Source organism: Epargyreus clarus, unplaced genomic scaffold (assembly GCF_041222505.1).
Source record: "Epargyreus clarus isolate Ecla_fem2 unplaced genomic scaffold, WU_Ecla_fem_2.2 ptg000018l, whole genome shotgun sequence".
Classification (NCBI taxonomy): domain Eukaryota; kingdom Metazoa; phylum Arthropoda; class Insecta; order Lepidoptera; family Hesperiidae; genus Epargyreus; species Epargyreus clarus.
The window spans coordinates 10,331,086-10,346,501 of NW_027332226.1; the positions used below are offsets into that span (position 1 = coordinate 10,331,086).

The 15,416-nt window shown below is 33.7% G+C and overlaps 1 protein-coding gene across 1 annotated transcript in view; it reads right to left on the minus strand.

Moving 5' to 3' along the window:
- LOC140749504 (acyl-CoA Delta-9 desaturase) overlaps positions 1–13,776 on the minus strand; it is a 38,998-nt gene extending 25,222 nt beyond the window's left edge. The window contains exon 1 of the mRNA XM_073082575.1: positions 13,398–13,776. Coding sequence (XP_072938676.1) covers positions 13,398–13,444 — 47 coding nt within the window. The 5' untranslated portion in view covers positions 13,445–13,776. The remainder of the gene's footprint in view (positions 1–13,397) is intronic.
- Between the last annotated feature and the right edge of the window lie 1,640 nt (positions 13,777–15,416).

Consider the following 15,416-nt stretch of genomic DNA (forward strand, 5'->3'; position numbering starts at 1 on the left):
CGTTAACAGATTACAACACTTTATTGTACTACTACTTCGAAATACGACTTAATAAATTTTATAAAAGTTATCAGTTTTATAAAATTTTTGTTGTGTATCAAGCGCGGGATTGACTTAAATTTTAGGCAGGTAACACACGAGCGACTGTTCGTAGCGCTGAAGATTTCTGTCCGACGTTTAGACAAGGGGTAGTCGAGGACAGTGGACGACAGAGACTGTCGTTCATGTAACAGGTATGAATGAATACCTTACGAATACGTTCGTAGATACGAATGAATAGAGTAGCATCAGAAGGCGACCTATGACTCGCGGTTCAGTCGCGTAGTTCGTAAACACGAGTATCACTGTGCGCGAAGGGTTTTTTTTATTGAACATTTCAAAGGTCAATTTGAAGTATTTTTGTTACAAGTAGTCTATGGTAATGTTTTATGTAGACAACACAACCTAGTCTTTAAAACTACATATTTCTTTTTTTATTACACACGGTCACGATATTTAACAAGACTGCTACTATTTTGTTTATTTATACGTATTATGACGTCACAGATAATTTGAATACAGTTCGTTTTTAAATTTGAAATGGTAATTTAAATTACCAAAAGTTAGAATAATTGGCTACCGTTGTAGAATTATGGAATAAGCGAATTAAGAATTTCTTACCTCATTGTATAGTTGCTTATTATTATTTATTTGTATGGAATAAGGAAAAAGCCGTATTATACCAATTTACCCATTTTGGTTTATCTGGGTATTACCTCTTGTAATATTTTTTTTATCAAATTAGTTGCTTATCACAGAGACCGATATTCGACCTATCTAATTAAAATTAAAATTTAAACGCATAATAACTAGAGTTACCGAAGAGTAATTTGAATAGGAATTTTAATGCATGCTATATATTTCAGATAAGGTTCATGAATCAAAAACAAATTTCGATATTTTTTAACCAATTTTAAAATTTTGTAAAATAGCAAAAAAGAGGTAAAATTGACTAAGTTCCATTTAAAAGCAATTACGCGTTTTTTACATCGACAAATTACGAGTATAATATTGTTGACATTATGTGTTTTATATTGTCCATATGAACGTATACAAAAGAAAATATTGTGTTTATTTTAATATTTTTGTTATATTTATTCATATATATTTTTTGCATTCCTTCTCTTAGCTACGCCAAATTTTACATGCCTCCGTGCGCGCAATTTTCCTTAAAATTAATGTAAAGTTTTCGCTACACGTACTTATAAAATAATATATCAATAAGGACGAAGTGTATTACCAAATTTCGGCAATGCACTCAGAACTCAACGGGTTTTTAGATTCCCGATAGATTCTACAATTAAAATCGTCAGACCAGAGTAAACTTAATAGGGATTATGCAGGCGGTGCAATCGTTATCACCAACGTACATTTTTACCGATATCTTTTAAACAAATATGCAAGATATCGTAGCCACACGTGTGAAATATGGAAATACTGACTAATTTGGAATCATAAACCCGTTGCACCACAAAGAAAGAAAGAAACCGTTATTTTTAAAGGACAACATTTTCTATCGAAATATTCACGTTTGACCAATGTGGCTCTTGTTCCCATGCTGGTTATCATAGTGAAATAGTAAACAAGTACGCAGTCTGCTTGATGGTAAGTGGTCACTACTGCCTATGGACAATTAGACATCTATAGCCATTTAGAACGTGGTTTTTCATAAAGTCGCATGAAGTAATGAAGCATCTCTATATGCATTGCCCTCAAAGCCCTATCATCCCTAAAACCGACTCTCACTTGGTCAGATTGTTTCAGACAATTAATAAATTTAAAACGGGTTAAAAAAAAGTGGTCTAATTTCCCCCTGACCCCCCCCCTCAAATTTTATGCTGCGATCGCGCCTACGTCTACTTCCTTTCTTTTCGGCCAGGTGGGTGCAAGTGCACCCCCATGCCGGCGCCCATGCCTTTTCTTTTTGTTTATGAGGCGGAAACCTTCAAAAGGTACCCAGTATAACGACACGGGGTTATGTGGGATTTTTACCGCACTAAAACCTCCCTGGTGGCCATCCTCAGCGCTGCGAAAAGGACTCCGGGATCTCCAACGGAACGCAACCGGAGTCCTCCGAACGGGATGCCCCATCAGGCTCAGCCCAGGTGAGCCCAGGCGCTCTCTACGCCGTCTGCTGTTTACGACAGTATGCGACCATACATATTGCCGGCCTTCCCGGGGTCGCTTGCTGGACGGTTCGAGCTTCCACTCTTGCCGCCCGCAACTCCTACGACAGGCAGGGGATACCGTAGCCCTATTCTGATCCCGGTACTACAGGGACCGCCGGCGCCCATGCCTGTGATCATGTTCTGTGACAAATACGCAACTCGTATCTGTGGTATTATTTTGAAAACGTAACGCAAAATCGTATTATTTCAGACCAAATTATTATGAGCTAATATGAGACGATTAACGTACAACTCCCATTTAATTAATTAATTAATATTATCCACCCATTTATCGTAAAATGTTATTTCCACGTAATTTCCGATGACTTCATATTTTAAATTACAACGATAATTTTATCGTTGCGGTAAATTTACAAAACATTCTTCGTTCGCCTCATTAGTAGTGAGACAGAATGTTTCGGTACTCCGATTAGTCAAATTAGTCATCACTGATGTCACACATCTATACAAATAATTTACATAATGCTTGGATATTGTTATTTCAAAATTAGTACTATACAAGTATACTTGTAGTATTATTTTCTTGGCTTATATATGTAAGTGCATGTAATTTTACGAGTTAGGCAGTGATAGCCTAGTGGTTAAGAAAATCGGCTTCTCGATTGAGGGGTCCGAGGTTCAAATCCCAGGCACGCACCTTATTTTTCAAAGTTATGTGCGTATTAGAAATTAATTATCACTTGCTAAACGGTGAAGGAAAACATCACGAGGAAACCTGCGTACCTGAGAGATTAAAAAATTAAAAAAATAATCTCAAAGGTATGTGAAGTCTACCAATACGTACTTGGCCAGCGCGGTGGACTATGGCCTAATCCTTCTCATTTTGAGAGGAGACCCGTGCCCAGCAGTGGGACAGTAATAAGTTGGTGATGATGAATTTGACGATATCTCACCAAATTTGGACAGAATTTTACGTAAATCAGGTTCGTAAGTAATGAAGTAATTCTACCCAATTCTTTTCTTAGCAACGATCGACATGTGACAATTTCTGCTTAAAATAAAACGGGCGGTAGTCGAGTACATAGGGAGTAATGTATCACAATTTTACTCTAAAGATGAGGGTGTTCTGAACAAAAACACACTTAAGGACTCTGGAGGGCGCGCCGCGATATTCTTATCAATACTATTTGTTATCGATATAAGTTATCTATATGAGTATTCATTGAACAGCCAGGTGTTTTTATGAGAAAAGATATGGTATCTATCGATGTGTCATCGTTAGTAATCCATTACTGTCTCCACACTGGTTTCCTCTCAGACGAGAACTGCCATAGTGCATCGCTATAACGGTATAACCAATTATAAGACGTAGAATTACTTTTTCAACCGACTGCAGAGTATGCTGCTGTTTGTATGTGTGTATGTGTCATTTTTGGCACACCATATCCGGCTTGACGGATTTTAACATATTATAAGGTGTCGATGGATTCGTCTGAATTGTGGGAATGACATAAACTATGTTGTTAAGTCAGAATTTTATAATAATTGGTATTTGGTCGTATTTCTCAGAAATAACAACTTTCTGAAACAAATTAGATGTTTGAATCATTATTGAATTTTATTTGTAAAATGTTTGTCTTCATAATTTCAAAGTAGTGGTTAAATTTGAACGTAGCTCTTTGAAATTTTGAACTACTTCTGCTACTTATGGAAAAACCACCACGTAGTACTTATCAGCTTCACAATTAAATTTGAGGATGGAGGCGTTTTAAAATACAGAAGGTACATTCTTGACGTAAAAATCATTGTCAACCCATTATTGTCGCACTGCTAGGCATGGGTCTCCTTTCAGAATAAGTTTTTAGGCCTTAGTCCACCGTGCTGGTGCGAATTTTCGTCATCACACGCCCTTAAAAACTTTTTAAAATACTCGAATAAGTATAAAAAACATAAATAATAGAACTGGGTCATAATCCATCTTTGACAAATTTTGAAACATAAATAATAGAACTGGGATATAACTGATCCATTTTCGACAAATTTTGTCAATTTTTGTATTAGGTTATGAGGGTATGGAATAGTTTCATTTCACCACAACAATACTTTATTTTGTGACAATACGATGTTATTAAATTATATCTAAGAAGTCATAATTTTTTATACAACCTTGACGTTTTATCTGCGCTTACTGAAGCGTCACGACCAATTTGTTTTTGTTAACAATTGCTAGAAACCGTTTGGCCCAAGATTGCATTGAGCGTACGTTAAATATTTACAGTTTATTCTTATCTTTTATCGCTTATCTGCATTCTTATTCAAATAGTCGTACTTTTTAACGCCTCTGACGCATTATCGCAGTAAGGAATTAAAAGAAGTAAGACACACAGTTGGAAGAAGAATTACTTCGAAACTCTATGTACTATTTGGTTAGACCTTTCCTACTAAAGTTCGAAATATGTCAATTTATTTAGGCAATAATTGTCAATTTTTCAACTTCTCTAGGCAAAAATTGGCTAAGCTTGATTATTACTAACGAGCGTAAATTGGCCCTGGGATTCGTTGAAGTTTAAAACAAAACAAAATGGTTGTCAAATATAAGAGAAGAGTTTACTCAACTGTTTCATCTTTTTCTATTTATTTACGTCCCTTTTTAATCAAATTTATCCGAGTTTAGCTTTTCTGTTCTTTCGTCATTTTTGTCTAAACTATCAAATTTCGAAAATTAATCATAACTAACTTATGGTAGGCATACGTTACATATGTTTGATCTCCCTGTTACTAACCGGCGTTATAGGTTTGAGGTTATGTAACATACAATTCAAAAGGCCTAATAACGTATTTGATCTCTAGAAACTAATTATCTTATCTTCAGTTACACTCGTGAGTTCGTGACTGAGATAATTGTTACAATGTTTTAATTGTAATTATGTTAAATACATAAATTGTCAGGCACAGAACGGTACTAATCTGAATAATCCTTATGTATCTTCAGATGTAGTTCTATAAACCAGTGAAGAACGCGATTATTTCGGGCCGATTTTAATATGTCGTGACGGCGATAGTTTGTCCACTGCGACCGATATCGGCGGTTTATTTTGTTGCAGCTGTCACGCGTGTGACGGCAGTGTATGGACAAGTTCCAATGTGTTTTATATTGCCGGCATATCGGCCCGTTAAAATCTCGGTGCCGGTCACGCCGATCGACTCGAAATATCGGCGGCCGGGATGACGGTGCTCGGGTGACGGACGTGCAGAGGACAAGTGGCGTTAGTATGAGTTTTTATATTTTTACAAAAATGACTGTTATTGTATTTGTTTACGTATTTGGCCATACATTTCAAATCAGCGTCCCTTTTTTATACGGTTCTATATGGATTTGATTAAAATATCCATAAATGGGAGGTCACTCCAAAGAAGTCATTCTTACCACCAGGTGGACTGCATGTTCGTTTGTTATTTCAGTCTTATCATACGGACTTATCTTATATACTATTGATGTGTTTCGGATGGAACATCGCAAAAAGATAGACGATTACACACGAACACACGTATTGCATAATGCATTACACATCGAAGTAATGTCAATGTCGGATTGGAAATTGAAGATTTGTTGCCTAATTTAAATGTTCTTTATTTTACTTGGTATTTGCACTTACGTCATTGTAATTTTTAATTACGATAACATACTATGTTCATACATTATTTTTCACTTCAATGACATCTTTCGGCAAAATTATGTTATTAACGTGTACGGTGTGTTCACATTACATACTTTAAATCAATAAGAAAATGTAGAGGTGCTAATAAGTTTTCTTCTGTTGAAGTATTTGATTAGAACAATAAATTAATAAAATTTACCAATTGCATGGACATTTATTTAGTTACATCACTAACATTATTAACACATTTTAAGCCATATGTATTACTTGAAAAAACGTTGAAAACTGCTTACTTTCATGGTGTCGTCAAACGGTGTTGGAGTTTATTGATCTCATAATAAATACTTAAAATACATACATACATACATAATAATATACTTACACGAATATTCTACACAAAAAATCGTACTTGTGTGATACTTACAAATATGTATAGCCTATGCCTATTTGTAAATCCTATTTGTCCAATGAAATAAGTGAATGCAATGGCTCTATTTAAAAAATGTATTACATACATGTATACGACTGTTGTATTTCCTAACATCAGCTTCGTAGCCATCTGAGGGAGTGCATTTTGTCGACAACATAAGAGAAATCTTATATATAAAATTCTCGTGTCACAATGTTAGTTACCGTACTCCTCCGAAACGGATTTGCCGATTTTCACCAAAATTTATATGCATATTCAGTAGGTCCGAGAATCGGATAATATCTATTTTTCATACCCCTAAGTAAACTATTTAATCAGTAGTATAAAGAGAAAAGAGATCGTCATACAAATATTATTATTTATAATTTTTGAAAAAGGGTTATCAAAACTTTTAAACTCGACAGCGCAAAATTCAAATCTACAAAGCCTCTTGACTTACATCTGTCCATGTTTTGTTATATTTCCTATTTCTCTGGTCTTAATTAAGATTTTTTATAAAAGTTTTCTACACACAGCCCTACACAATATTCCCTGTATAGTCGGTACTATGGAGTATGGACACACACAGGCAGATACGCAAACATCCTGACCCAGAAACTTAAATGATAATTTATCTATCTATCTAGCCATTTACAGAAATTGTGTACCCATGTTTCGAAGATTACAAAAAATGAACTTGGTTCATACGTGTAGGATTTCATTGCTAATAATACAATATTGATTACGATCCGAGACAATGATTGATAGATAGTGTTTTACGAAAGAAGGCTTCATAGCCACACCTTTCTGCGTTGCAGTGATGTACTGCTGTGTTTTGGTTTTAAGTTCATGGTTACATGGACTCAATGCGTTCTAAACTCCTTCTGACGGTTACTCTTCGACTAGCGAAGATTCGCAGTCGTTGCGTATTTCCATTGGCTATTTCTATTTTTTACGACCAGGCCTGTCTTCTGAGATTTTTTCATAATTTTTAGTCTTTTCTTGACAATCTTCCATGATGATGGATAAAATCGCTCACTTTATTTAACTTTAATCTCCATAGGCAGTTGTGGCTATTTCACACAATGTAGGGAAGGTGGTTGAACCCTTTGTGGTTTAACTCTGGAGGCTCCACCGTCAACACTATTTCTGCCTCATACTCGTAGCAACAGTTTCGAAGGTGGGGTAAGGGCGACATACCTACCCGAGGCATTCCGATTTAGCCCTTAGAGGTCTACGCATCTATTACCGTGTTCAGTTTGCTACCCCTATATAATAAATAATAATTATAGTTTAAGAACTAAAAACCACGCTCAATTCGCACAAGGAAAATCATTAATCCTGAATACTGACTATCCTAATGAGGTCTATGAGATAAAATTATTTAAATCGTGTATTGTCATCGGTTCTTGATAATTGTTTAAATTTTTAAATTAATCGGACCGTTCAAAGTGGGTCAAAATTGAGTTAGAAGATTCCGTTATATACATACATACATACAGGTCAAGCTGATTAAAGCGTGGTAAATATGCCTGTTTGCATGTATATTATTTCTGTCATATTACAACAACTTAATTTAAAATTATATACTTTGAATTCTGAGTACTCATCTACTAACCAAATTACATTTCAGATAATAGAATTGCCTTCTTTAGTTACCTACATATTTATGTATTTGATAAGCTTGTTGTATAATTTATTTTAGTGATAATGAAAGTAGTTTTAACGTATTTGTTCATTTTGAAAAACAACTTGCTTAGAATTTTCAATATTTTAATTATGAAATTGACGAACGGATGCAATTTGTCTAGGGTATGATTTTGTATGATTGAAAAGGTTGTTATTTTAATTTCAACACCTTGCAAAAAAGTAAGTTAAAATAAAAATTCAGAACACAAAAATATCGCCTGTTCAAAAATACATTTAATATTATTTTGGAATCTATATGAGCTCACTCTTTATTTAATACTTATATTGCATTGTTCGAAACATATCCTTCTACTATAATATACTACCTTCTATCCTACTATATTTTCCAGACGTCATCTATCTAACTTTGGTTGTCAACACGAATCAATTGAACTGTTACGCTCGTTATTGAAAATCAATCTCAATTTATTAAATATGTTGCCTATCGTTTAACAATTTGACATTTCCTTCATATTAGATACACAATACAATACAATACAATACAATTTGAAAAAAAAATCGATCCTAGGTAGTGAAAAACGGATGATGGATCGAATATTAATAAAGGGCGCAAAATTGAGATACACTCTATGTAATTATGTACATTAGGATAATTATATAACGATAACATTTATATGAACTGAAAAACTGGCGTGTAGGTATAATACACGCATAATTGTAATAAATTCTATATTATATTCATTTTCAGCCAATTATTCCCTCATTTCGTATCATTTAGCATCTACTTACTCATAGTATATCACGTCTAATTGAAATTGTGAAAATGTGTATCGAAAATAAATTATACAAATTTATTAATCAAATGCTACATGTTTCCCTCATTTGACTATATTTTAATAGATAAATGGTAGTGTAAATTATTACGATGCTTTACTAAATCATAGGTTTAGGTAGGCTTGGGCTCTGGGCTCTTGGGAAATTTGACCTCAATCGCAGAATGGAAAGTTGCCGAAAAACATTCTTTTGATTTGACATTTAAAAAGCAGTTGGATTTAGTTAGCAACCTTTACATAGACTCACAAATTACATTATTGCGTGAACATAAAATAAATAAGCAGGTTGTATTGAAGAGATGAGATTAGACAACAGCTGATATTTGAAATGAAATACTAAAATGATATTATAATTTCAAAACTAAAAACCACGCTAAAATAGCACAAGGAAAATCATTAATCCTCGTTAATTATTAAAATTGTGTTGCTCATCGATTCTAGATAAATGTTTAAAACTTTTAATCTGACGGTATCGTGGGTAATTATTTCATCAAATCGAATTAAAAATATATATAATTAAAAATATAAACGTATAGGTATATTTTCATGTATTTTATTAGTAGTCATATAATGTATTATATGAAAGTGCACGCATTACTACCAGGCGTTAACCAATCTCCAATCGCAGGCCTGCTGGAAGAGATTTCTTAAGACATAAGCAGTGCCTTTGCACTAAATTTTAATTATAAGTTCTATTATATGTTATATTTTGTGTGCATAAATAAATAAATAAATAAAATAAATTAAATTACTCGAAGTAGATTCTTTACAGAACTCTTTTTGAACGTCAATATAAATACGTATGGGATCCCACCAGGATCACTAATACCTTAATCCTTATTTAAAATTGTAAGACTACGACTAAACACAAACAAGTATCAAGTAAGTTTTCAAATCAAATTTGATTTAAGTTTGAACGAATAGTCCACGCCGTTCATTCGTTGAGATTATACAATCGGCCGCGCATGATGCTTGTCTGCTCGAATCTCGATACACACACGTACACTTGTCTATGGTAGAAGTAAACACAGAGATAAGTCTGATGGATAGTGCATAACTGAAGAATGAAGGAAATTGAAAATGAAAGGGGTAGATCCCTTTGTGGTTCGACTCCGGTGGCACCATCGCCACACCTCTGCCTAATAAAAGCAGTGTTACGCGCTGCTGTGTACGTTTTGAAGGGTGTGGTAGTCCTCAGGGGTAGCGGCGCCTCTGTGGCCAACCTCAGGTAGGAATATCTAATTATATCTGGGGTTGATTACAGATGTCCATGGGCGGCAGGGACCACTTACCATCAGGTGGACTGCATGCTCGTCTGCTACTCCAATATTATAAAAAACAAATCTTTCCTTACGTGACATTTGTATTTAACATTTATCGTAGCCACATTAAGGAAGTTCAAAACGAAGCGATGAGTAAGACTTCACTTTTTCCTTACTCTAATAAAGTTATATGAAATAGCTATTTGCTATTATTACGTAATGTCTCTCGAGTGTTCATGTGCACTACGCTATAATTTATTGTGTACTCGGCAACTAAGATGATATCATGCCTAGCTTGTGTCACGCACTCAAGGCCGTAGCAGGAAATTAAAGGGATTTTTATATTCAATCCGATATATTATTTTATTATTAATATTATGACAGCACAGATCATTAGTATCTATAGAAACTTTTAAGTATCTAAATTAGTACAGGAGTACAAAAAAACAACTTGTCAAAAGTGACACCTATCGGATATAAAATCGGGTTACGTCTTTTATGAACTGAAGGGTTTTTTTTGTTTTTAATTAGTGTGAATTCGATAATAAGGCACCATTTAATCTGAAACCTTCGCGTGAGTGTATTTAACAAACTTTCTAAAACTTAAGACTGCAAGTTTCATGGCGATCTGGTGATGTGATGATGCTGTAATAAATGACATAAATGACAAACAGACAGACATTCGACAGAAATACATTCTTAATTATATATTTTTATATAATACATAAATTAAATCGCTTCTATTTTCTTTAAGGACTTCACACCTTATCGGTAAATTATCATAAAAGCACGAGTTATATTAAAAATAATGGTTTCTTCAAACTGTATTTAAATTAAAACCCATTAAGATGCTAATAGAAACATGTGTAAGTTATGTAAAAACTAAATAAGTCGTATGTTTGAAAGAGTTATAACAAAGTGGCATATTATATTAAATTATTCTACTATTGTTATGTTATGTTAAAGGCAATAAAGTAATGAACGAATGTCCATAAATTAATACTTTTATATATTGATGAATATTCCGTCATAATCCGCTAAAATTATTAATGAGAGTTAGTCATAGATTGCGCTGACTGGGACCCGTTACTAATCTTAGTCAATTTTTGTATACCACAGATAAAATTACAATAGAAATTGACAAATTTTGAACGTTTGTAGAAATAAATTATGTAAGTATCGGGGGTAAGTCAGGATTAAGGTTCATACGTGCCAGACATGGGCGGTGGCAGGAAATATAATATTTTTCTATTTAATATTATTGACAGGCACGGCCCATGTCGGCGCGATCGTGTTAAGGCAAATATAAATGAGTAAAACAGGTTGTGTAAGAAAATATTATTGTGTCTGTCTCGGTCTCGGTTTAGTCTCGGTGTGCGTCTGAAAAATTCGATTACTGAACACATAAATGGGACGTTTTTGCTACGAACGTGCAAGATGTGGAATGAACTTCCTTTTGAGGTATCCTCACTGTGATATGGGACTATTAAAAAAGGGGCAAACAGAGAACCCCTTCAACGCCGACTATGCATTTGCAACTCTTCTGGTGTTGCAAATATTGACTACTTTCCATCAGATAGCACGTCTGCCTAACGATCTCTGCTCTGGCTCAAATATAAAAATATAGTTCAAAAAACTAAAAAACACGCTTTTGTAATAAAATCAACTAAAAAGTAGAAAATAATTTTCAATCTAGGAATCAATTAAGGAACAGTAAATAGTATAATTGTGAAAAAGCGTGGGGTACTCCATTTATCGGTTTTCGAAAAGCGCCCCACACTTTTTCCACAATTATACTATTTATTATGTAGGTATGTACATACATACATACAACCCAAGCTAATAAAAGCGTGTTAAAAATCTAAGACTATGTATTCTACTATAATAAGTATACGACGATTTTGAATTCATAAGGTTTCCTGATTGAAGCAAGTGATAATTTATCAACATGGGAATCGAATATGAGTCACCAGCGTAAGAGGTCATAATGAATGAATTAATGAATATTGTCATTCGGATATCGGGTAAACTCGTCATAGTTCTATAAATATAAACAACAACATGCATGATTACGTATAAATAATTAATATTATGTATTAATATGGTATAATTATTGAGGCATGACAGTAATTATAGATACTATGCCATGTAGGTAAGTATAAGATTATAATTTATGATTTACAAATTCCAATGTAACAAAAACAAATCTGTCTGTTCATAGTCTGCCTCCATAGATTAGTAAAGATACTTCGCCGCCTTGAAATTGAATGAAGCCAAAAACGGTTTATTAGTAAGTTCTTTTTTTTAATTCTTGACAAATAAAAACATTTTTACAGAAAATTTACGAATGAATAAGTAATACTGCGTAATTTACATAATACATAAATAATTATTTCAAATATTTTAGGGACATTTTAGCACGGAGACGTGGCAAAACTTTTTTACGTAACTATTTCAATTCTCAAAACTGGGTACATTTTCTTGTTAGGAGTGAGTAATCTTTACTAATCTTTACTAATCTATGTCTGCCTCTAATTAATTAATTATTAATAGGAATTATTAATTATATCTTTTTACCTGCTCATGTATTCGGATATACCTAATAATATAAAATAAATAGGCGAAAACAAAACAGTTTATTCATTTTATGTTTTTATTTTGTAACCATTTTTTTATTTACTATGTAGTGTTATCAGTAAAAGAGGAAACATAGGTATTTGTTGTTTAAGGTCTAATTTCGAGCACTAAGCGAATATAAGAATCCTATTAGGCACCTATTTGTAAACGTTAAATTTATTTTTTGTTAATTTAATTTAATTGTGGTTCATTTCAGTTTTGGATATATAGGCTAGAATATTTTTTGTTCATTCACGTTTCACATGTAAAGTGTGATCATTTTATTTCTTTTTATATAATTACTAGCTGACCCGGCAATCTTTGTACCGCCTCAATCAATCTATTTATCAAATATATTTCATATAAAATATAGCCTATGTTACTCGTGGATAATGTAGTTTTCGAATGGTGAAAGAATTTTTTAAAAATCGGTCCAGTAGTTTTTGAGCCTATTCATTACAACCAAACAAACAAAGTTTTCCCCTTTATAATATTAGTGTAGATAATATCGACAAATATCTAAATAATTTAGTAAACACAATTATTGTGTTTACAAAGTATCGTTATGTAACTTATATTTATTTCATATTTTACACTTATTTAAATGATATCAAAATATAAATGACCAGTATTTTTGGTACCTAGATTCTAATAAATACTCTTGGAAATTACTAAATTGAAGTGTTATGCGCGGGAGTTCACGCAGCAGATTCACAATGAAAGCTCGTTAAATATAATACCTATATGTTTTATAAAATTCCAATTACACTTTGGATAATCAAAAAAATATTGTTACTTACTTATTGAGCGTATCGCACAAGTTTATGAATTTCCGATCAAAAATCATACGCAGGTCATTAGAACTAAACAATCTATTGTCATTCAGTACCCTTGACACGAAAACTGAACAAAAATGATGATTTGGCTATCCGACGATCGATTTACTTAATGAATTCTTCGCGCACACAAACGTAGGTACATTGTGTTCAAACTTGAAATTCAGCGGCGTCAACCGATTACAAAACAAACTTTACACAATATTATACTCGAGAGGCCTTGTCGTGATGTACCATGAAATTTAACATCGGAAAACTACGAGGATTAGTCATGGGATCGCTTAGCGGAAAGCGGCCGGCAGTGCGCGCGACGTTCTATGGTGAACTACTAGTGTGGTGGTCTGCTTGTTCATTACAGCCGGCTGATGGGATGGGGTCGCGGCCGTCCATACTAGGGTTCCCAATTACTTACAAAAATATTGTTGTTCGCAAACATGAAAGTCTTAACTGTGAAAATAACATTATGTTAAATAGTATAAAAATTATGTTATTATGTTGCTATGTTAAATAATACTGCTACAGGTTACCACTATTATCAGTAAAATAATAAATTTTGTTGAATTAAAAGTTAAAAAAAATATCTAAAAATAAAGCAAACAATTTAAATTTACGAATAAAACGATCTGATTTGAAAATACTCTAAAGTATCGGCTCTATATTTCTTTTACAAATGTAAAGTAAGTAGGTAGGTGTTGTAGGAACGGTCGGCAGCCCTAGTTCAAGTTGCATACTACCTACACGAACGTCTTGCGACATCGACACTGCCTCCGAAGCCTACGGATTCATAGCTTCAACTTGCGATGCGAACAGTTATCTGAATGGATTCTTACGTAATCGAGATGTTTGTCGTTATGTAGGTACTGTGAAGGTTTTATGCGTCTTCATTTCCGTAGATAAAATACCTTCCAAAGTTACAAGAAAGAGTTTCGTGTTTCAATTTCGATAATATTGACTAGTAGTGCCCGCGGCTTTACCCGCGTTTTTTAAAAAAATAACATGCATTTGAAAATTTGTACCTTCATTGAAATGGCAGTGGCGTCATCTGTCGAAAATTAGTCGTACCAACTTACCTTCGTGGGCTCATCCACAACAACTTTGCTAAAGATCATCATATGATCAAACGCATAGTTTACGATTCTATAAAGGACATACAGACAAACATTCATTTTTATATATATAGAATGAATTGGATAAACGAAATACAAAAAAATGTAGATAGGTATAATTGTCATTATTATGTTGACATTATAAACGAAATACAAAAAAATGTAGATAGGTATATGTCATTATTATGTTGACATTATAATTATATAGCGTCGATATAAAATTACAAAGCGGAAAAATAATTGGTTATTTGTAGGTTACCTAGTGACGTTATGTTGGCATAAGACTTATGCCAACATAAAAGGAAATTCTGTGTATAAATGTACAATGTTGTAAAATAATATATTTATTTACGTTATCTCATAACGAGTAAGTTGATATTTAATGAGCAAATAGAACTCAAACAAATAATAGGTACATACCATTTAATTCGGGAAAATAGGAGAAAACTACATACTTAAATGTAAGTATGCCATCGTGGGATATATTGTGTATTGACGTGTCAATGTGTGGAGACGATGCGTCATCGCGGCGGCGGCGTGGCGACGACCCACGCACTTCGGGTTAGTGCCGTTTCGGTAATAGTTATTAGTTATTGAAAGTTATTTAATTTATGTAATAGTTATTGAACAATAGACACGCTTATGGGCGAACACGGAGTTCACAGAAGAATTATTTGTTTCTGTGGATGTCTTTTTTTTACGCTTTCTACACTCACAGCCCCACACTAGTATTCCCTGTATCGTGGGTGCCATGGACACACACAGACAAATACAGAAACACCCAGACCCAGAAACAGAAATCTAAATTCATCATTTAGAAATTGGTCTGGCCAGGGATCGATCCCGGGACCCTCTGCGCGTCAGACCGGCATGGTGA